Here is a 24,059-nt window from a genome sequence, read left to right on the forward strand (position 1 = left end):
GCGTAGCTGTCTGTATATGTCCAAAGAATGAAGAAGTCTCTCCCCTTTATTCTGTGGGTTTGGGTAAAAAGTAGGCAAATGAATGGTTTGGTTAAGAGCCACACTGGACACTACATTAAGCATAAATGTTGGGTTTGTCCTTAGAGAAACCCTGTCCGGATGGAAGATAAAAGGTTCCACAGCCATTAATGCCTGTAACTCTGAGAGTCTTCTTGCTGAAGTTATTGCTAGGAGCAGAGCGGTTTTCCATGATAAGAATTTTATCTCAGCTGTATTGGCTGACTCAAAAGGAGGCAGTGTAAGTTTTTCCAAGACAAAATTGAGGTCCCATGCAGGTATTGGTGCTCTCCTTGGAGGTCTTATGTGCTCTCCTTGGAGAGGTCTTATGTTTTTGGCGCCCTGAGGTACTGCCTAAGCAATGGATGTGAAAAAATAGGTGGGTCCATATTGGAATGAGCTGAAATGGCAGAGGCATGGATCTTAATTGATGAGAAGGATAGGACTTTGTCCAGCATTCTCAGTTAGATATTGTAAAATCTGAGGAATATTTGGAACAAGCGTGTCAATTCCTTGTGCCTGGTTCCAAGCACAGAATCTCTTCCATTTTTCTGCATAAGATTTTCTGGTGCTGGGCCTGCTGGCCTCCAAAATAACATCCACAACCGCTTTAGAGAGAGGTGTATTGTGAATGGTTACACTATCCGCCATGCAGCTAGATTTAGGGTTCTGAGTTGGCTGTGCAGGATCTGATTGTTTTGTTGGGTCAGTAAATGAGGAATTTGAGGCAATGTCCAGGATGGGCCTTGAGACAAGCTCCTTAGGATTGGGTACCAGTATTGGTGTGGCCAATCCGTGGCAATTAGTATCAATTGTGGCTTCTCTTGTCTGACCTTTAGGAGTACCCTGGGGAGGAGAGGCAGTAGAGGAAAGGCATATACTGTGAGGTTGTTCCAGCTGAATGACAAAGCACCCACTTTCCATGCTTGTTTGTGATAAGTCCTTGTGCAGAATCTCTGAAGTTGGCAGTTGTGAGGGGAGGCAAAAAGATCTATGTATGGGTGGCCCCATTTCCTAGCTATCATGTTGAAGATTTGTGGATCTAGTTTCCACTCATGAGGATCCATGAGGTTTCTGCTTAGTTAGTCTCCCAGAGCATTTGTTTTTCCTGGCAGGAATTGTGGTTGCAGGTGTACTTGGTAAATCAATGCTGTTTTCCACAAAATCATGGCTTGTCTGCAGAGAGGGTAGGAATGTTGGCCCCCCTGCTTGTTTATGTACCACATGACTGTGGTGTTGTCAGTCTTTATCAGTAGCTGTCCTGGATGAAGTAGGTCCTTGAAGGCTGTGAGGGCATTTTGTACAGCTAGCATCTCTTTTTGATTGATGTGAAGATGCCTTTGGCTTGCGGGCCATGTGCCCTGAATACATTTTCCTGCCATGTGGGCCCCCCAGGCATAATCCGATGCATCTGCTGTTAGTGTTTGCCTGGCTGTGGGTACAGTGAATGGCTGTCCCTTGTTGTGGTGACAGACCTGTGCCCACCATCGAAACTCCTGTTGCAGGCAGGGAGTGCGTGAAATTAATGATTTCAGGCTGTGGCAATGTTGAGTCCAAACACTTTTTAGATACCATTGTAGTTTCCTCATATGCAGTCTTGCATATGGAATTAGCAGAATGCAGGATGCCATGTAGCCCAGAGCCTGTAGAATTTTTCTTGCAGATAACTGGGTCTTTGTTGCCATGCTTTCGAAGTAAGAAGTCAGTTGCCTTTGTTTGTCTGGTGTGAGATAAGTCATTTGGGCATTTGTATTTAAGCTTGCACCCAGGAATATTATCTCTTGAGAAGGTACTAGTTTTGATTTATTTTCGTTTACTGTGTATCCTAGGCAAATTAGTAATCTTTTTACAAACGCCAGATGCTTTAGTAGAATGTCTTTGGTCTCTGCTTGAATAAGGCAGTCGTCCAAGTAGGGATATATTTGAATTCCTCTGTCTGCAAAATGCAATTACTGGTGCCAGGCATTTTGTGAAGACCCTGGGCACAGTAGATAAGCCAAAGGGCAGTGCAGAGAATTGGTAGTGCATTGAACCAGCTATGAATCTGAGGCATCTTCTGCAAGATTGTCTGATTGGGGCATGCTGGTATACCTCTGTTTTCCAAAGTTACAAGCCAAGACTTCTTGCCCATCCTGGGCAGAAGCTGCTGCAGAGTCAACATTTTGAATTTTGGAACGTCCAGAAAAGTATTTAGAATAGACAGATCCAGAATTGGTCTCCATGCTTTGTCCTTTCTTGGTACTAAGAAAAGTCCTGAGTAAAATCCTTGTCCCTGCTCTTGTTATGGCACTGGCTGAACAGCCCTCATGTCCATGAGAGAGGAAACTTGTTTTTGTGCCTCTGCCCATTGATTGTGTGGCAGGTCTGGCGTACCTTTTGCCTTTGGAAGGGTGTGAAAGTGGAACTTGCAGCCCTGAGAGACTATATTTAAGACCCATTTTGTCCCGGGTGATCATATGCCAATTTTGTGAAAAAAGTGCTAGCTTTCCCCCTAAGGGTGTTGCCAAAAGATAAAAGCTTGGCATTGGCAGAGGGAAGTCATTGGGACTATTTCCTATACGGCTGTGATTTGCCTTCTCCGCTTTTGGAGGTAGAAGCACCCCATTGTTCGGGCCTGTATGAGCCCTGGGGCTGTTGTCTGCCTCTAGGGCGTCTGTATCTGCCTCTTTGTGGCCTGTCTGACACGAGAAACAACCAATTTTTAGAAGGCCAGTTCCTGCTAAATCTGGGTGGCTGTACCTGTAAGAAGTCCTTTACTGTCTGCATAGATTTAGCTTTATCCTCCATTTTCTTCAACACCTCTTCTGCCTTAACACCACAAGTACAGTTTTGTACCTACCATAAATGTAGATGTTCAAGTGTTCACACTGCTGCAGTCATTACACTTGGGTTATCCTGCCATCAGGCGGTCCCGCAGTCGGCCCGAATTCCAAAGTCTTGGTCCGGCGTCAGTTGCTGTCGCTTCTTCCCTGACGTCAGTGCGCCAGGGGTATATAAGATGCATTCGACGCCATTTTCTTCAGTTTTTCTTGCCCCAGATGTCAGGTGCCCCCAAGTAGGTAGGCAATACATATTGCTAATCAAAAGTACACAGTAAAAACAATACCTTCAGTTACCAGTAAATACACCCCAAAGGTTGTATAGGATAGAAAGGTATAGATAAGCCCAGTTAGTTCAGAGGGGATGGAGGGAGGGTATCCTGGACTGCAGCAGTGTGAACACTCTAACATCTACATTTATGATAGGTACAAAACACTGCTGTAGTCATTACACTTGGGTAGAATCCCAATGCTGAGGTTGGGTGGCTGGTCTATAAAGAGTTGGGATTGGCTATGAGGCCCTGCAGAACTGCAGTAGCAAATCCTGCTCTGGATTTAGAGTAGAGAGGCAGGTGGTAATGCTTGGTAAAGGTGTGCACTGAACTCCAAGTTGCCGCCTCCAAAATTTCCTTGGTAGGTACTCCTCTGAGAAAGGCTGTTGAAGTGGCTGTTGCCCTGGTGGAATGCGGCCTAATGCTATTTGGGACTGATTTTCCATGCTGTGTGTAGCAGTACTGAATACAGTGTCCTATCCATTTGGATATAGTCTGCTTTGAGATAGCCTTGCCCTGTGATCCTGCAGCATATGCTACAAACAGTTGCTCAGTTTTCCTGAAAGCCTTTGTTTTGTCCAAGTAGAAGCGTAGCTGCCTGTGTATGTCCAAAGAATGCAGAAGTTTCTCCCCTTTATTCTGGGGGTTTAGATAAAAAGTTGGCAAATGGATGGTTTGGTTAAGAGCCACACTAGATACCACCTTTGGCATAAAGGTAGGGTTTGTTCTTAAAGATACTCTGTCCTGATGAAAAATTATAAAAGGTTCCACTGCCATTAATGCATGTAGCTCAGACTCTTCGTGCTGAAGTTACTGCCAGGAGCAGAGTTGTTTTCCATGATAAAAATTTTAGATTAGCTGTATTGGCTGGCTCAAAAGGTGGTAGGGTCAGTTTTTCCAAAACAAAATTGAGGTCCCAAGTTGGTGTTGGTGTTCTCCGGGGCGGTCTTACGTTTTTAGCCACTCTGAGGTACTGCTTTAGCAAGGGATGAGAGAATAAAGGAGGATCCGTGCTGAAATGGCAGAGGCGTGGATCTTAATTGATGAGAAGGATAGGCCTCTGCCCAGCATGTCAGTTAAGTATTGTAAAATCTGAGGAATGTTTGGAACAAGAGGGTCAAGGCTTTGAGCCTGGTTCCAGGCACAGAATCTCTTCCATTTTTCTGAGTAAGCTTTCCTGGTGCTAGGCCTCCTGGCCTCCAGAATAACATCCATAAGAGCTTTAGAGAGAGGTGTTGTCTGTTTGACTAATGTACATGCCATGCAGCCAGATTTAGGGTTTTGAGCTGAATGTGCAGGATCGGATTGTTTTGTTGAGTCAGAAGGTGTGGAATTTGAGGCAAAATCCATGGTGGGCCTTGAGCAAAGTTCCTTAAGATAGGGTACTAGTGCTGGCGTGGCCAGTCTGGAGCAATCAGGATTCATCTGTGGATTTTCTTGCCTGGCTTTTAGGAGTACCTTTGAAATGAGAGGCAGTGGCGGGAAGGCATAAACTATTAGGTTTTTCCAGCTGAACAGAAGAGCATCCACTTTCCATGCTTGTTTGTGATAAGTCCTTGTGCTGAATTTTTGTAGTTGGCAATTCAGTGGAGATGCAAAAAGATCTATATCTGGTCATCCCCACTTTTCCATTACCATGCTGAAGATTTGTGGATTCAATTTCCATTCGTGAGGGTCCATGATATTTCTGCTTAGATTGTCTGCCAGTATTTTTCTTTCCTGACAGGAATTGTGCTTGTAGGTGAACTTGATACGTTAGAGCTGTGTTCCACAAGGTCATGGCTTGCCTGCATAGGGGATAACAATGCGTGCCCCCTTGCTTGTTTATGTACCACATTACTGTGGTGTTGTCTGTCTTTAGTAGTAATTGTCCTGGATGTAGAAGGTTCTTAAAGGCTGTTACGGCATTTTGAACAGCCAGCATCTCTTTTTGATTGATGTGAAGATGCATCTGGTCTGTGGTCCACTTGACTTGAATGCATTTTCCTGCCATGTGTGCTCCCCAGGCGTAATCCGAAGCATCTGTTGTTAGAGTTTGCCTGGCTGTGGGTTGGGTGAAAGGATGACCCTTGTTTAGGTGACATGCCTGTGCTCACCATCGAAACTCCTGTTGTAGGCAGGGAATCATTGGTATTATTGCTTCTAAACTGTGAGAGTGTGGAGTCCAAACACTTTTCAGGTACCATTGTAATTTCCTCATATACAGTCTAGCATATGGTATTAGTAGTATGCAGGATGCCATGAATCCCAGGGCCTGCAGAACTTTTCTTGCAGAGATATGGGACTTTCTTGCCAGCAAGTGAAAATATTGAGTTAGTTGAACTTGTTTGTCTGGCGTGAGGTAAGCCATCTGGGCCGTTGTATTTAAGCTGGCACCCAGGAATATAATCTGTTGCGAGGGCACTAGTTTGGACTTCTTTTCATTTACTGTGTACCCTAGAGAAATTAGCAACCTTTTTACAAACGCCAGATGCTGTAGAAGAATGTCCTTTGTCTCTGCTTGAATGAGGCAGTCGTCCAGATATGGATATATTTGAATTCCTTTTTGTCTGCAAAATGCAATTACTGGTGCCAGGCACTTTGTAAAGACCCTGGGCGCAGTAGATAAGCCAAAGGGCAGTTCAGAGAATTGGTAGTGCATTGTACCAGCTTTGAATCTGAGGTATCTTCTGCAATTTTGTCTGATAGGGACATGCAGGTATGCCTCTTTGGGGTCCAGCGTTACAAGCCAAGCCTTCTTGCCCAGCATGGGCAGAAGCTCCTGTAATGTCAACATTTTGAATTTCGGAATATCCAGGTAAGTATTCAGAATTGAAAGGTCTAGTATGGGCCTCCAGGCCTTGTCCTTTCTGGGAACCAGGAAGAGTCTTGAGTAAAAGCCTTGTCCTTGTTCCTGTTGTGGTACTTTTTGAATAGCTCTTATGTCCATGAGGGCTGAAATTTGTTTCTGTGCCTCTGCCCATTGATTTTGTGGCAGGTCTGGCATTCCTTTTAGCCTTGGTAAAGTATGAAAGTGGAATCTGTAACCTTGAGACATAATATTCAGGACCCATTTGTCTTGGGTGATTGTTTGCCAGTTTTGAGAAAAAAGTGTTAGTTTTCCCCCTAAGGGGGCTTCCAAAAGGGAAGTGCTTCGCGTACTAAGGGGAAAATCATTGTGACTTGTTTCCTGTACGGTTGAGACTTGTCCTCACCACCTTTTGGGGTTGAGGTGCCCCACTGTCATTGTCTGTTTGAGCCTTGGGGTTGAGATCTGCCTCTTGGGTGTCTGTATCTGCCTCTCTGTGGCCTGACACTGGAAAGGACCAATTCTTTGTTGGCCAATTTCTGCTAAACCGAGGTGGCTGTACCTGTAAGAAATTCTTGACTGTTTGCATAGATTTAGCTTTATCCTCCATTTTCTTTAACACCTCTTCTGCCTTAACACCAAACAAAGTATCATGCTGTAAAGGAGCATCCAATAATTTTGCCTTAACATGATCAGGTAAACTTTGTTCTTTTAACCAAGCATGCCTTCGAATTACAGAACCTGTAACTGCGGCTCTACAAGAGGCCTCTGAAGAATCAAAACCACATTGCAGAGTATGTTTTCCCACCTGTTCAACTGCATGCAATAAATCCTGCATTTCTTTACAATCAGGAGCTTCTGTGCTTGCAAGAATTTTCTGTTTTAACTGAGCCATTAAATATTGTTGGTACTTAAGCATGTGAAACTGGCAATTTAAAGCTCTTACTGCTAAAGTTGCAGAAGTGTATACTTTCTTCCCCCATCTATCCAAAGCTCTGGAATCTCTGTCAGAGGGTACTGGATTTTTTGCAATGGAAGCCTTAACCCCTTTTGGACCCTGGGAAATAGTTTCTGGATCAGCAGAAAGGTTTTTGTAAAGAAACTTGTGAGAGTCGGGAACTCTATAATACCTATCTGGCTTGGCTGGAGCAGGGGGCAAAGAGTCAGGAGATAAACTGGATTCAGAGAACACATCATCCACAATATCTACCACAGGCGGAATAGCCAGGGGCCTGTGTTGAGGCAATAAGAGGAAATCCCTGAGCCTTTTCTTGGATTCTGAGTAATCCTGGCTTTCCCAATGGAAATGCTCCCTCATGGTATGTAGTTTCCCCAAACGAATAATCCTCAGGAGGAGAGGCTGAAGGGATAGATTCTTCAGCATCAGAGTCCTCATAGGGGGGTAGAGAGCATCCCTGGTCAGAAGAGGAATCAGAGGAAATGGAAACCTGATCAGAGGAGTCAGTCTGTATCATGCCTAGGCCTTTTCTCAGGAGAGGGATGGGAACCCCTGATTAGAGTAATGAGGTCTTCGGCCATTTTAAGCATCTGTTTCTTAGGCATAGAGGACTGTCCAGGAGAATGCTGTACTTGTTTCTTTGTCTTTAATTGTACCTTTGTCTTGGCTGTTGTTTTAATGGTGAGTTGTGAAGGTCTGAACACATCCTCAGAAACCGATGCCTGCTCAGCGACTCCGGACCCATCTGAGGGATTAGTTTCCGTAGGCCCAATACCTTGAGTTTCCAGAGGCCTAGTTGTCTCCACGTGGGAGTCGGAAGCAGCCTGTGGCTCTCAGGTAGCGGGTGTCAGGGGCTGCGAAAGCGCCTCACTGAGAACCGGCGACTGGCCTAGAAGAGCTTTCGTCGTCGGTTTTGGACCTCGGATGCCTGTCTTTATCCTTGTCTTTGCGTTTTTTCGGTATTGAGGTCGTCGGCTGATCCGACGGCATCATATAATTGAACCTTCGGCCAAAGTAGTGCAAAGCAAAATCAAAACGTCTTTTTATAGTGCGTTTGTTAAAACTAGCACAAAACCGATAAGCAGTGATGTCGTGATCAGGGCCTAGGCATGGAATACAGTAAGAGTGGAAGTCCTTATGAGGCATTTGCTTCCCAAAAGAAATACAATTAACTTTTTCTGACATTGGTCTGAGGCAAGAAAAAAGTTTCCCCAACGGGGTACTTAGCTTTATTGAAGACTTCGGATCTGAAATTCGACTTCGAAAATCTCAGGAGTTGGCCGACCGGCACTTGCGAACTGCTTCTGCTTCGGGCACCGCACGGCAAGAAAGACTGAAGAAAATGGCGTTGGATGCATCTTATATACCCCCTGGTGCACTGACGTCAGGGAAGAAGCGACAGCAACCGACGCCGGACCAAGACTTTGGAATTCGGGCAGACTGCGGGACCGCCTGATGGCAGGATAACCCACGTGTAATGACTGCAGCAGTGTAACACGATGAACATCAAAGTATCATGCTGTAATGGAGCATCCAATAATTTTGCCTTAACATTATCAGGCAGAGTCTGTTCCTTTAACCAAGCATGCCCTCTAATGACAGAACCTGTAACAGCGGCCCTACAAGAGGCCTCCAGTGAATCAAAACCACATTGCAAAGTATGCTTTCCCACTTGTTCAGCTGCATGCAATAAATCCTGCATTTCCTTGCTCTCACAACATTCAGAATTTGTCAACATTTTCTGTTTTAGCAGAGACATTAAGTATTGCTGATATTTTAAGCATATGAAACTGACAATTTAAAGCCCTTACAGCCAAGGTAGCAGAAGTGTAAACTTTTTTTCCCCCCATCTGTCTAGTGCCCTTGAATTTCTACCTGAGGGGACAGGGTTTGACCCCTTTGGGACCCTGAGATATAGTTTCTGGGTCAGCAGCAGGGTTTTTATATAGAAATTTATGAGAATCTGGAACCCTGTAGTATCTGTCTGGCTTAACAGGTGCAGGAGGTAAAGAGTCGGGAGACAGTCCGGACTCTGAAAATACATCATCTACAATGTCTAGAACAGGTGGAATAGCAAGAGGTCTGTGCTGAGGTAGTAAAAGAAAGTCTCTGAGCCTTTTCTTAGATTCTGAGTAATCTTGGCTCTCCCAGTGGAAATGCTCCCTCATGGTATGCAGGGTTTCCCCAAAGGAATAATCCTCAGGAGGAGAAGCTGAAGGAATAGAGTCTTCAGCATCAGAATCCTCATAGGGAGGAATAGAGTATCCCTGTTCTGAAGAGAAGTCAGACGAAATGGAAACCTGATCAGAGGAATCGTATTCAGTGTCTTGCCTACGCCTCTTATCAGGAGGGGGATGGGAACCCCTGATCAAAGTAATTCGTTCTTCGGCCATTTTGAGCATCTGTTTCTTAGGCATGGACGTTTGTCCTGGAGAATGCTGTACTTGTTTCCTGGTCTTTAAAGCAGTTTTAGTCTTTGTCTTGGATGCTGAAGTTGGCTTGATGTAAAGCTGTGTAGGTCTGAAAACACCCTCAGAAGCCGATGCCTGCTCAGCGGCTCTGGACCCATCTGAGGGATTACTTTCCGAAGGCCCAATACCTTGAGTATCCAGAGGCCTAGTTGTCTCCACGTGGGAGTTGGAGGCGGCCTGTGTTTCTGAGGTAGCGGGAGTCAGGGGCTGCGAAAGCGCCTCACTGAGAACTGGCGACTGGCCTAGAAGAGGCTTTGTCGCCGGTTTTGGACCTCGGATGCCTGTCCTTTTCTTTTTCCTTGCGCTTTTTATGAACTCCGGTCGTCGGCTGTTCCAATGGCATTATATAGTTAAACCTTCGGCCAAAGTAATGAAATGCAAAATCGTACCAACGCTTAATACTGCGTTGGTTAAATCTAGCACAAAACCAACAACTAGCAACGTCGGGCTCAGGGCCTAGGCAAGGAATACAGTAAGAATGAAAATCCTTATGAGGTATTTGCTTCCCACAAGAAATACAATTGTTAACTTTTTCTGACATCGGTCTGGAGCAAGAAAAAAGTTTCCCCAACGGGGTACTTAGCTTTACTGAAGACTTCGGATCTGAAATTCAATTTTGAAAATCTCAGGAGTCGGCCGACTGGCACTTGCAAAATGCTTTTGCTTCGGGCACCACGCAGCAAGAAAGACTGGAGAAAATGACGTCGGCTGCATATTGTATACCCCTGGTGCACTGATGTCAGGGAAGAGGCGACAGCAACCGAAGCCGGACCAGGACTTTGGAATTCAGGCCGACTGCGGGTAGCCTGCAGGATAGCCCAAGTGTAATGACTGCAAAAGTGAAACACGAACATCTATCCTGAGCAAGTTCCTTCTTAGTGGCTGCCGCCACCACCATAGCATCTACCGGGGAACCCTTTCTCCAAGGCGTCCTGTCCACAGAGGTACTAAGAATCCTATATGGCCTCCTGGGGATTGGCTCTACAGTGTCCGGTTCCTTCCACGCCCTGGTAGTGATGAGGTCAACCAGGGAGTCGGCCGGGGGGGGGGGACACCCAAGAGTTTGACGGGCCTGCGAAAGCCTCCAGGAACACCGACTTGCCCAAGGAAGGTTTCTAGGTTGACCACCCCCCTTTTAGGCGAAGCATTTCCATAATGCTTCCAAAGGAGACGTCCTCAGGGGGGGGGGTGTGTGACCTGGGGGAACCTTCCCCTTCCTCCAAATCTGTGTCCTCCGTGAGGGACTCAGGGAAGTCCAAGTGCCTCCTCTTACAATTACGTTTGTGAAGGACCTCCTCGGTGGGACTGTCCGAGGAGGGCTCACCAACAGGGTAGTGTTCCGCCAGTGGAACGGGATGGGGTGTCAATGCAGGCTGTGCCCTGGGACTGGATGATGGAAGATAAACCCAGCTGCAAGGGAGTGGGGGCGGAATCCGAAGAAAGAGCAGGGGGTCTCAAACTTCTCGAGAGAACCCTCACCACTATGTCGAAGCAAAGGGTGAACCAATCTCTCTGGGCTCCGTGGTTAACACCCTCAGATCCTGAGAAAGAATCGGAGCCGAAGCGCTCAGACCCGAGAGGGCGGTGTGCTCAGACCAGAACGGAGCAGAGAACACACTGGCCCTCTCGGATCCGACACATGGCTCTCGGCCAAGAGAGCTCAGATCCGAAAAAGGATCAGACAAACTCGAGGGCATGGCTGGCGTCGACGTAGCTATAACCATCGGCACAGACTCCCCGACTCCAAGACTCCTCGGATCCGAAGGCTCCAAAACCAGATAGTGGATCGGAGAAGGAGCTATCTGGGCAAAAAGTTGGGCTGAACTTCCCCCGCCCATCTGCAGCTGGGTTTGGAGAAAACGACACATCATCTGGTCCATATCAGCGTCGGAGAGACTATGGGTTGACCTAGAGGAGGCCGCCGAAGCTGGCCGGGAGGGCCGCGACGACCTTGATGATGGTCAGGCCTCCTCCTCCGGTGAGAAGCGTGGAGAATGGAGCCGAGGGGAGGAAGGCCCGGAGACCTTCTGAGGAGAGGAGAACAGCTTGGCAGGCAGAGCCGAGGGGGCAGTGTCGGCCCGCCGCTTGTGGCTTCTATGCCTCTTTCTCCCTCTCTCTTTCTCCTTCTCTCTCCTCTCTTTTCTTTCCTAGAGTCCCTTTCTCCCTGGGAAGAAATGGTAGGTTGAGTTCCAGCCAGGGGAGAGAGGACAACAGGCTGAACAGCCGCAGCTGTGGCTGGAGCCGCTGAGGAGAGCAGGAGGAAGCTGACTCCGCAGGTAGAGGACCCGCCCAGAATCAGCTTATTCCTTCTATCCCTCAGGGCCCGGGGGTTAAAAGCTGCACAAATTTGGCAGCCCGATGACAAGTGCGGTACCCCCAGGCAGAGGACGCACTGAGTGTGGCCATCCGCTGGGGAAAGCTTATGGCCACAATCAGTGCACTTAGAAAAAATGGCCTTAGGGGCCTCGGTCATAATATCTAAAGAAAAAAACACACGCACCTCACACAAACCTAAGGGAAAGGGGGAATTACTAGGTTTTAAACTACGGGGGAACGGAAAAACTCAGGGGTTTTAGGCTAAGAGATTAAACTGTCTGCACACACACTAAAACTAATAACATTTTTACAATTTTTACTCACAGATCGCCTAACGCTAGGAGCTCGAGAAACTCGTGCTTGACAAAGCCGCGGCAAATGAGATCTGAGGAATGGAAGGCAGTAGCAGGGTATTATGGGTAAGTGGGAGGATCTTGCAGCTCTGATCTCTAGCTTGGAAAGCTGCCAGATCGGATCCAGGTCGAATCCGATAACCACAGGTTGATGATCAAATTAAGTTACCTACTTCAGATCTTTCATTATGTCTCCGAAGGAGATGTCTTCAGGGGGCGATCTGGGGGAACCTTCCCCTTCCTCCAAGTCTGTATCCTCAGTGAGGGACTCGGGGGAGTCCATGAGCCTCCTCTTGCACTGGCATTTGCGAGGGGCCTCCTCGGGGGAGCTCTTCGGGGAGGGCTCACAAACAGCCTCATATTCCTCAAGGGGAACTGTCTGGGGCGTATCGGACACAGGCTGTCCCTGGGAGGACTGGATGATGGAAGACAAACTCAGCTGCGAGGAAGCAGGGGTGGACTCCGAAGAAAGAGTAAGGGTTCTCGATCCTCCAGAGAGTACCCTCTCCACAACGAAGGATGAAGGGGAGCCGGCTTCCCTGAAACTAGTGGGGTGGGTAGCCGTGCCCCTCGGATCAGACGAGGGGATCGGAGCAGAGGCCAAAACAGTCGGACCCAGAGGGATGGTATGCTCCAACCACAACGGGGCTGACGACACACTCATCATCTCAGATCAGACGCCCAGATCTTGGCTCCGAGAGCTCGGATCAGACAAGGGATCCAACAGACTCAATGGCATGGCCAGCATCGAGGCTGGAAGAACCATCGGTGCCGACCTCCTGACTCTAGGGCTCCTCGGTTCCAGGGACTCAAACCCGAGGGTGGATCGGAGAAGGAGCTATCGGGGCAAGCGGAGCTGAACTCCCCGCTCTGGCTGGAGGGAGGGGGCCAGCAAAACTCCCATCTGCAATTGAGTTTGCAGGAACCTTATCATCCGGTCCATGTCAACTTCAGAGAGGCTCCTTGTGGATCTTGAAGACACCACAGACACCAGTCGGGAGGGCCAATGCGAGGACGACCTCGAAGCGGGCCAAGCCTCCTCCTCCAGCTCTGGGAAGAATTGTGGAGAACGGAGCCAAGGGGAAGACGGCCTAGCAACTTTCTCTGAAGTAGAGATCACTTTAGCAGGGGGGGGGGGGCTGATGGATCAGAGTCCACTTGTCTTGCAGCCCCTCTCCCTGTCTATCTCTCTCTCCTTTTCCTTGTGTTTCTCCTTCCTGGCCTCTCTCTCGCCCTGTTTGGAAGTGGGAATCAGAATCCCAGACAGGGAAGGAGGGACGGAAGCCTGAACAGTCACAGCCATGGCTGCAGAGGATGAAGCAGAAGAGGTGGCTGATTCTGCTGGTAGAAGACCAGCCAGAATCAGCTTGGTCCTGCGATCCTGCAGGGCCGGGGGGTTGAATGCTGCACATATCTTGCAGCCAGAGGTCAGATGTGGAATCCCTAAACAAACCACGCACAATGTGTGACCACTGGCCGGCGACAGCTTATGGCCACATACTGTGCACTTAGAGAACGTCATTTTTTGTGACTTTGACATACCTATACTAACAAGGCTAACTAGCCAAGCACACACACATGCACGCCAAGGGCGGGAAGGGGAGGCCCTACACTGGGTGAAAAGTTATACTTTACTTTTCTACTACTATTTTTTTTTTCTTTCTATGAAACCCCGAGGTTAAAGAGGGTAAAAAGATCAATTAATTATACACACATACCACGCAGATCAAAAGTTTAACAAACCCAATTTACCTTCCTGGAGCTCAAGAATCCTGTCTTGGTGAAGCCGGGGCAAATGAGATCTGAGGATTGGAAGGAGGTTGCAGTGGAGTATGGATAAGGAGGAGGAACTTGGAGCTCGGATCTTTAGCTTGGTAAGCTGCTGGCTCGGATCTGTATCAGATCCTGAACCCACTGGTTGATGATCAAATGAAGTTAACTACTTCAGATTGATTGATTTCAATAACTGGCTCAGTTTTTTGTGTCACTGAAAGGGGATCCAGTTCCTATCAGCCTGGGAAGCAATGGTCGACAAACCTTGCCGCTTTGCAAGAGACCGTTTACACCTGGCACCTCTAGGCTTTCGGCTGCAGGCAAAGGTTCTTGCCTCCCCCAGAGTGCCTTTCTTAAAGAAGGTCTCAAAAACATTACCCACATGAAATTAACCAGAACAAAATAAGGGTCATGGTGCTAAATGCTATGAGTTTAAACCAAAAACTGCCCTCTCTGGAAGCACTTCTACCACTAGAATATGTAGAATATGTAGGGGCAGGTTCATAACCCAGAGACTGCCCATGCTATGGAATAAACTTCCCACACATGTCAAGTGGAGTGCCTCACTGGCCCTCTTCAAGAGAAATCTTGATGAGTGGATGGGAAATAGAAAATTCACCCCAGGGATCACTCCAGTGGCCCTACTTGACAGAGACACTGGGAACTAAGGTCGGGTGGCATGATACCAGGGTAATCTTATGGGCTAGGCTTGTAAAGGCTCCAGGGCCATTAGTTTAGTACACACCTATGAAACTATGTCTGTGCAATCACAGAAACCTGGTTCAAGGCTTCAGAGAGTACTCTGGCTTTGCAAGGCTACAATGCCTTACACACCAGTAGACCGCAAAATGAATGTGAGAAATCCAAAGGAGGTGGTGTTTCAATCAATATTAGAGCTATGTTTACCTCCCGTCCAGTTAGACTGGACAACTCTCTGGAGTTACTCCAGGTCCAGGTTACAGTGGGCAAGACCCTCACTCATGTCACAGCCAGTTATAGATCATCCTCCATGGGTCACGACACCCACGAAGCCTACTTGATAAAATGGAGACTATCCAAATTTTACCGAACACCCTGATTATGAGGGATTTCAATTATCCCACCATCAACTGTGAAACCTACATTAGCCTTAACTCACTAGTGCAAAAGTTCCTTGGCTTTGTTAATTCAAATGCCCATACCCCATAAGGGGAACAAACATTCTGGATTTGGTTCTCACCAACAAGTCAAACCAATAGACCCTCATTAGTTAAAAGTGACCACAAAATCAGTCAACTTCAAGCTGGCACTAACACCAGAACTCACAAGGCAAACTATACTCTCTTAGGTGAAGATATAAACATATTCTAAGCCCCACCCCAAGCTGAAAGTGGTAACTAAGCCAAAGTTTACACTAAAGTCCTGTACAATCCACTTGCATAAATATATAAACTCGGCCATACCAGAAAGAATCAACGCTACAGCTCCAAGTAAAAGCAAGCGACCATGGTGGGCATCCAGAATCAACAAACTTTACAATACGTGGACAAGAAAACAAAGGCAAGGCCCCAACAATGGAAAAGCACCCACCTCATCCTCAACAGGCAAATAAGACTTGTCAAATCTTCCAAGGGCTCCTTTGAGAGAAACTTAGCAAGCACAGCCAAGGATAACGATAAGGCCTTTTACAGCTATGTACATAACCTAAAGGGTAGGACCCAAACATGTGCAGAACTAGTGGTCAACGGTATCGCACACACTGACCCCACAGAGATAGCAAACCTGTTAGCAGGTAGGTTTGGCAAAAAATTCACTCCCTTATCCCCTCCTAACTTACAACAAACCTTCCCCAACCCACCAACCCCCCCCCCATGCTACATATCTGAAGAGCAGGTCCTCAAAGCATTGCCCAAGGCAAAAACACAGCCTCTGTTGGACCAGACAACATCCCAGGCTGTCTTCTAAACAGATTGAAACATGAACTAGCATCACCACCAAGTACCCTTTTCAATCACAGCCTAACCACAGGCTTTGTTCCTGCAGAATGGAGAACAGCAACAGTTATTCCCCTCCAAATAGGTGGCCTAGCAACAGACTCATAAGCGTGACCAGACTCGTATGTAAGGCCACGGAATGCATCATTATGGACCTCATAAATACATAGGTGACCTCCAAAACTTGGATCCTACCGAACAAGGGCAGATCCTGCTTGTTAAATCTGGTGGATTTCTTTAAAAATGTGACCAAGGCCATTGACGAGGGCAAATCTGTACACACAGCATGCCTCGACCAGGCAAAAGCTTGACACAATCCCACACTCAGGCATTACCGATAAACTTAGTAAACTGAATGTAAACCCCTTTGTTGTAACATGAGTTGCCAACTGGCTCACAAACTGCAAACACACTATCAAAAGTGGGTGACTCCACATCAACCAGCAGACTTGTCGCCAGTGGGGTGCCACAAGGATCAGTGCTGGGCCCCCTACTGTTTGGTATATACTTCTCAGAAGTTCAGGTGAAAACTAAGAGGTTGTAGCTGACCAGGTTTGCAGACGACTGCAAACTAGGTGCAATCACTGAATCCCCAAATGAAGTCAATATACTCCAGGAGGGTCTCACGCAGACCAGGTGTATTAGTCGTGGTCTCACACTGAATGATAAGAAATGCATCATTATTCCTTTCGGCACAAATAATGTCCCCTCACACCATCAAATCAAGAACAATACTCCAAAGTACCCATGAAGTAGTAAGGGACCTGGGGATCACAATATGTCTGCAACCTTGTGTCTACTGCAGTAAGGAAAGCTTTCTACACAGCACACTTGCTTAGTAAAAGCATTGCCTCGAGAGCAAAAGTTATAAACTCTTCCACTCGGCACTTATCCGACCCATAACTGAGTATAATGCCCCATTTGGCAAGTACCATACTAAGCACCTGCAGCAATCAGAGAGACCTCAGAGGTTTCTAACAAAGATCATCAAGGTACTCAAGCATGTGCCTTACACAGACCAACTGAAGTCCCTATCACTATACTCCATTTCGTATAGACTTCATAGGGGAGACTCTATATGCCTGGCCTACACAGCAATCCAAGACCCAAACCTAATAAACTTGCTGCACATCTGCAAATCAAATGGGACTATGGCTACCCATTCCAGGGACCTAAATATGGCCTGAGACTTAAATAGAATAGGCTGAAGGAGCAGATTTATCTCCCAGCGACTGCCGCATCTTTGGAACAGGCTACCAATTCATGTGAAACAGAGCACCTCTAAGACACTATTCAAGAGGAACCTGGACAAGTAGATGGGGCACCGTAAGTTCTTACTGGGGACAGAACCCACAACCCTCTCCTCTTGGACATGGGCACTCATCACTAAATACAATCCTGGGTATGGACTAGCACTTCTATGGTATTACATTGGGATGAAACGGCTAGGCTTAACATGACCTCTGGGTCGATAGCCTAGAAAGAATAGTTGTGTAAAATCTTACCATGACTATAGATGTCCTTCTCTTTCACGTTGCAGTATTCATAACCGTTGGGTTAGCCTCCACCTAGCAACCTGAACGAACGTCCAGTATACAAAAGCTTTAGTTACTTCAAGGTATGTGGGACATCTGACGTTGGCCATCAGGTGTGTGGGCCAAAGTGACGTCAGAAATGAATGCCCCAATCGGACACCAGTCCCAGAATAGCTGCACAAATCCTGAATCATCCAGCAAAGCTTTTTTTTTCTTCCAGGGGGTAGGAAGGTGAGACAGAATACTGCAACATGGAAGAGAAGGACATTTATGGTCATGGTAAGATTTTACACAGCTATTCTATGTCCTTCTATTCTCATGCTGCAGTATTCATAACCTTTGGGGTGAGTGCCATAGCTCAAAGGGAAGAAGAGGATGGTTTGGAACTATTTTCCAAAAATCCATGCAGGATTACTCTAGCAAAACCTGCTCTAGATCTGGAGATGTAGTCCAGTTTGTAGTGTTTGGCGAAGAAATGGACAGATGTCCAGGAAACTACTTGTAGAATAGAAGCAGTATCCAGCCTCTTGAAAAATGCTCCAGAAGAGGCCCTGCCCCTAGTGGAATGGCTTTTATGTTAGAATCCAGGTGTTTGCCATGGTAGGTATAATAAAAGTAGATGGCTTTGGAAATCCAGGTAGAAACAGTCTGCTTTGGCACAGCTTTCCTCAAAGCCCTGGGGCAAAAGGAGAAAAAACAGTTGCTTTGATCTCCTAAGGGATTTGGTCTTGTTTAGGTAAAATCTTTGTTGACTGTGATCATCAAGGGAATGTAGAACTCTGTCATTCTGGGGCTGTGGAAAAAAGGGGGGGAGGTGGATACATTGGTTCAGGGACAACTTGTTAACCACATCAGGCATAAAGGATGGGTTAAGTCAGTAGGGTTACCCTATCCTTGTGGAAGATTAAAAAGGGTGGGGTGACCAAGAGATTCTGGAGCTCTGATACTCTCCTGGGCTGATGTCATGTCCACCAAAAGCACAGTTTTCTAAGTGCAGTACTTTAGACAGGCTGTAGCTGCTGGCTCAAATGGGGCAACATTGAAGGTTCTCTAACACACAGTTCAGGTCCCAGAGTGATGGAACTGGCCTCCTGGGGGGGATAAGTTGTATTACTCCTTTCAGGAATAACTTCACTTGAAGTTAAGAAAAAAGTGGAGGGTCAAGAGGTAGACAAGCAGAAACAGCAGCAAAGTGGACCTTAAAAGGGGAATATGCCAACCCTACCTGCATCAATACACACAGGTAAGACAGCACACCAAGGGGACCTCTCCTTGAAATGGGTCTAGCTGTCTTTTTAGACACCAAATGGAGAACCTTTTCCATTTGGACAGATAGGATCGCCTAGTATTGTTTCCTGGCCTCCTGCAAGACATTTAGCACATCCTCAGAGTAAAGGTGTCTGAAATGGATCAAAACTCTACCATCCACAGGGTTAGGCTCAGAGATTCCAAGTGGGGATGATTACGGATCCCTTGTCCTGTGCAAAAGTAGGTTTACTCTGAGAAGTAACTTGTGATGACTACCTGGCTAAATGCAGTTGGAGGGGGAACCAATGCTGTCTTGGCCAAAAGGGAGTCACCAACAAGATTTTTGGTTTGTCCTGCTGAATTTTCATTAGGGTTCTTTGAGTGGGAAAGGGGGAAATGCATACAGAAACATCCCCTTCCATGAGATAGAGAAGGCATCTGTCGCCTTCACTAGGGGGCTTGGTGCCCTCGTACAAAAATGTGGAAGTTGTCTGTTCAGAGGGGAGGCAAACAGATCTATATATGGTGTATCCCACCTGTGGACTATGTCCAGAAACACATCCCTGTGTAGCATCCATTCGTGGGATTGTGACATGGACTTTGCTCATGATGTCTGCCTGAGTGTTCTGAGCTGAGGGGATACAGACAGCCTGCAGAATTACTCCACGCTAGACCGCTAATTCCCAGGCCTGGAGTGCAAGTCTGCATAGCAAGTATGATCTTGTTTCCCCCTGTTTGTTTAAATACCAGAGAACAGTAGTGTTATCCATGAACAACTTCAGGGGTCCTTGCTTCAGAATATCTTGGAAGGCCCTCAGTGCAAACAAGAGAGCCTTCATCTCTCTGATGTTGATTTGCTCCCTCTTGAAGGAGTCTGTCATTGTGCCTTGCACCTTCAAGCTGCCCACACAGCAGCTCCCTAACCCAGGTCTGAAGCATCTGTGTCAATTTCTTGGACTGGAGTTAAGAGTTGTAAGGGAAGTCCTGGGTTCACAGAGACTTGATCTATCCACCAAAGGTTCTCCTTCCTTAGGCATGGTAGGAAGGGAATGGTGTGGTCCAAGGGGTGGGAGTGTTGGGTCCATATGGACCTCAGGTACCACTGAAGTTTCCTCATGTGGAGTCTTGCCAGTGGCAACACGGGGACTGTAGAAGCCATATGCCCCAAGAGTCTAAGGCATTCTTTTGCTGTCAGTGGAGGGGCATGGATGACAGACAACAGGTATTCCTTCAGGCTTTTCACCTTTTGAGGTAGGAGGAATGTCATCATAATGTCTGTCCTGATTCAGCACCCCAGGAAGACTTGGTCTTGGGAGGGGTTTAGGCTGGATTTGGGAAAGTTGATGGTGAAACCCAGAGACTGCAGAACAGAAATGACTGTCTGGAGATGGTTCTGGAGGGTACTATAACAATCTGCCTGGATCAGGAGGTCATCCAAGTATGGAAAAATCTGTATCCCTAGGACCCTGCAATAGGCTACCACTGGAGCCAGATACTTGGTGAATACCCTTGGAACAGTAGATAGTTCAAAGGGTAAAGCAGAGAACTGAAAATGTGAGAAACCCACAGAGAAGCACAAAAGCTTCCTGTATTTGGGCCGGATAAAGATATGCAGTTAGGCATCTTTGATGTGCAAGGTGCCAAAAATGCTTGAGGCATTAGCAGTGGAAATAGAGTCTGAAGTGTGAGCATGTAGAAGGTGGGTACTTGAAGAAAAAGGTTGAGGTAACACAGATCCAGGAGTCTGGAGTAAAAGCTCCTTCCCTTTTCAGACGCAGGGAGTGGTTGGATAGCCCCTTGAGAGAGGAGGCTGTCCAAGACTGGTTGGACTAGAGGCAGCTTGGTCCTTTGGTGGTTATGGAATGCCTCTTAAGAGAGGAGAAATAGCCACAGTCATGAAATAACCTTATTCTATGATTAACAAGACCCACTTGTCTGAGATAATGCTTTTTCAGAAAGGGATACAGTGAGAGTCTCTGGGAAAGGTGTATAGGATCTGGAGGTGGAGTTGAAGGAGGCAGGTAGTCACAGACTACTTGCCTTGCCTGAAACAGAGGCTTCTGGGTTGGTGTCTAGGCAGGTTTGGAACTCTCTTTGTCCCTAGGAGGAGGAGGAGCAGAATGTTTTCTGATGAATTGGGTCTCAAGTAGGATAACTTCTTTGGAATTTAGGAATTGGTGACACAAACAAATGTTTTAATTCCTGTAGTTCTTTCCTCTTCTGTTGAAGGGTTTTGAAAAGTTCTGCCACTTGGGCCCCAAACAAGGCAGTATTGCCCGTGGAGCATCTAGAAGTTTAACCCCAATATAGTCAGGTAGGGGTTGGAGCCTCAACCTTGAGTACCTTCTGAGCACCGACGCAGAAGCTGCAGATCTGACCCAGACCTCTGCAGCATCATAACTGCATTTGATTGAGTGTCTTGTCACTTGTGAAGACAAGGAGATCAGGTCAGAGATTTGTGACCGAATCAGGGAGATCATCCAACAGCTTTGAAGCCTGAGTCAAAAGAGCCAGGGAGTACTTAAACATACGTGTCTGGTAGTTGATGGCCCTAAATGCCGAAGTGGCAGAGGTGTGCGCCTTTTTGCCAATTATTTCCATAGTTCTGCTGTCCTTACCAGCAGGAAAGACAAAGGTAAAGGGTAGCAGTCTGGAGGGTTTGTCTGCAGAAACAGAAATGGTACCAGGCTCTGCAACAAGGCACCCCTTCTGGGACCTTATAAAAATCTGTCAGGCCTTATAGGAGCCCGGGGTTGGGATTCAGGATTTTTAGCAGCTGCAGAAAAGGCATCTAAGAAAGCTGGTAGGACTGGTGGAATGGCAGATGGTGAAGGGGGGATCCATCTGTAGGAGTTCATAATACCTCTTTTTGACTTCAGGCACTTTGTGGAGTCCCATTTGAAAAACTCTCTCATCCAAGAGATGGTTGGTCCAAAGGTAAGGTCCTCCCCCAGGGGAATTCCCCTCAGCAGAGTCCTCCTCTGGGGAGGCATATCCTAGAGAGGAAGGCATTTGTGAAGCATAAGACAGAGAATCTTCTGAAGAGGAATCTGAAGAGTCTTTGGTCTCTATTGTAAGAGGTTCTACAGTCTGAGGCCTAGGGCTGATAACAGGAGGGGCAGCCAGAGGAGAATCAGCCATAAAGGCACTTAAACACTAAGAGAACGCTCGCCATTTAGGCAAGCTCTCAGGAGGTAAAGTCACATGTTTGTTTTTTTGTTTCTTTTTTAAAGAAAACAGGCTTGGAAGGCATAGGCCCTAAGGAGGGTCTAGGTTCAGAAGCCACACTAACTGTGGAAGAACCGGGTCTGGACATCCGCAGCAAGCAGAGGTTCCTCCTCATTGTCGACATCCTACGTCTAAATTACCTCAACAGACGTGCGTTCAGACCTTGGTTTTGTGGTCTCTAGACTGGTACCCACTATAACAGAGTCAACTGGTTCCATACACTCCTCCAGGTGTACCTCAACCACAGGGAGAACATTGGATGGAAGAGGTGTAGCAGAAGGCTCAGGCCTGGTAACTTTGCCTTTTTCAGTGGCTCGACGGTATGGCCGGATGGCCCTTCCATTGCAAGAGGAAGAGGTTTGAGGCATTGGTTCTCTACATAGATATTAAGGGCGTGCAGACTGTTGTGAAGAGTCTTTGGGACAAAGGCCTGAAAAATTGCGCAGGACTTATGGTCATGGTTGGGCCCTAGGCAGAACAGACACAGGTCATGAGCATCCTTACGTAAGATCTGACGTCCACACCTACACTTTCCTTTTCTGGATGACATGAACCTGGGTTGGCATGCAGTGACCAAAAAAAGGAACAAGATAAAGGCCCCAATGGGGTACTTATCTTTAAATTGCAGGATCCGACGGCAAAAATGGCAAGATGAGCTGATATTCAACTGGCAGCACAGAAGCTTTTATGGCACACGCACCCGATGGCTAACGTAAGATGTCCCACATACCTTGCAAAGACTAAAGCTTTTGTACACTGGCCGGACATTTGGGTCGGTAGGCAGAGGCTAACCCAAAGGTTATGAATACTGCAACATGAGAATAGAAGGACATTCTTCTATGATCCTATGAATAGTTAGCATGAAGCCATTTTTGGAGTCTCGGTGCTTTGATGGTTAATGTACTCAATTTACAAACAATCATTCAGTGCCATGGGTTAAAAAAAAAATAATCAGAAGAAAAAATATAATGCCCTGGGCATCTTGTCAAACATTCTTCTGGATGTAAAACCTAAGCAGTGGCATCATTAAGCATTCTCAGCTTTATACATGAAAACCATTCTGTTTGGATTAGTTTATATCCCACTACCCAACTGCATCATATTCTTAACATCCCTAACACTGACACTAATAAACAGTTTAAAGAATTCAGCTTTACCGGCACTACAGAGTTAAGACTATAACCTAAGCCATATTTTATAGTTCTGAACTAGATACTCTTTTTCTTAACTTGTAGGATATGTGGTCCTAAATATGTTTATTAATAACATTTCATCTGGCCTGTTCCCATAAAAAGCCACTTGCTTTGTGAGCCATACGTTCGTAATACTAATTCACTTTTCAATTATCCATTTAATCTTACAGAAGGTCACAGTGCAGTCATAGCTTATCTCAAGACTCCACAGGTCCAAAGAGGAGGAAGCTAGTCCATCTATCTTATGATGCAAAAGGGGATTTTGGGGATGAAAAAACCATAGCACTTAGCAAAAATTTACTCAGTCACAAAAAGGATATATGTTTGCAAAAAAAACATGCAAAAAGAGATCAATATATCTTCAATTGATAAACTTAATCACTCGCTGTTACTCAGCACTTTACACTTCTTCATCCATGGAATCTAACTAGTGGTTAATGAAAGATAATTTAATGAGGCACATTATAACTGTTAGACCTGAGCAGCTACCACTAGTTTACAACTGAAAGGAAAAGTAATTAAGAGCTTGCCTCCTTAAGAGAGTTCATTTTTGCACTGAAGTGTGGTGATTTAAGCATACGCAAAAGAATATCCAAACGCAAGTCATCCACCTCCATCGCAAGACTGGGTTGGAAACGCATACACAACAATTTGATTGCAGAGAGTAATTCAGGAATGCTAACCAGTCTCTAGAAGATTTAAAAAAATATATATATTAGCCAGAAACAAAGTACTTTCATAAACAGGAATGAATTCTCAACAGTTGCATTACCCAAACCAAACATTAATGAGTAATACTATTAATACATAATGCATTAATGAGAGCGCATACCAATAACTTCAACGATACAAAACTCATCATAGAGGGGACAGCTTTCCTCGACATTTAAGAAACATAAAATTTCAAACAAAAGTGTCCTTTTCAGATACACGAAAACAGATAAAGCAAAAACATGTCCAACAGTTTACATTCTGAAAACAGCTGGATGAACATGCAAATATATCAGTTTTAAAAATAGCCATATACATATGAAACATCTTAAAGAAACAAAGTAGCAGGATGTTTTTAATGAGA

At 46.3% G+C, this 24,059-nt stretch overlaps 1 protein-coding gene across 1 annotated transcript in view; it reads right to left on the reverse strand.

Moving 5' to 3' along the window:
- Positions 1 to 24,059, reverse strand: part of USP24 (ubiquitin specific peptidase 24) — a 4,679,666-nt gene that overhangs the window by 3,905,983 nt on the left and 749,624 nt on the right. Inside the window, exon 10 of the mRNA XM_044085508.1 lies at positions 23,515 to 23,673. Coding sequence (XP_043941443.1) covers positions 23,515 to 23,673 — 159 coding nt within the window. The remainder of the gene's footprint in view (positions 1 to 23,514; positions 23,674 to 24,059) is intronic.

This window comes from Protopterus annectens, chromosome 10.part0, assembly GCF_019279795.1.
Source record: "Protopterus annectens isolate FY-2018-M chromosome 10.part0, PAN1.0, whole genome shotgun sequence".
Lineage (NCBI taxonomy): Eukaryota > Metazoa > Chordata > Ceratodontiformes > Protopteridae > Protopterus > Protopterus annectens.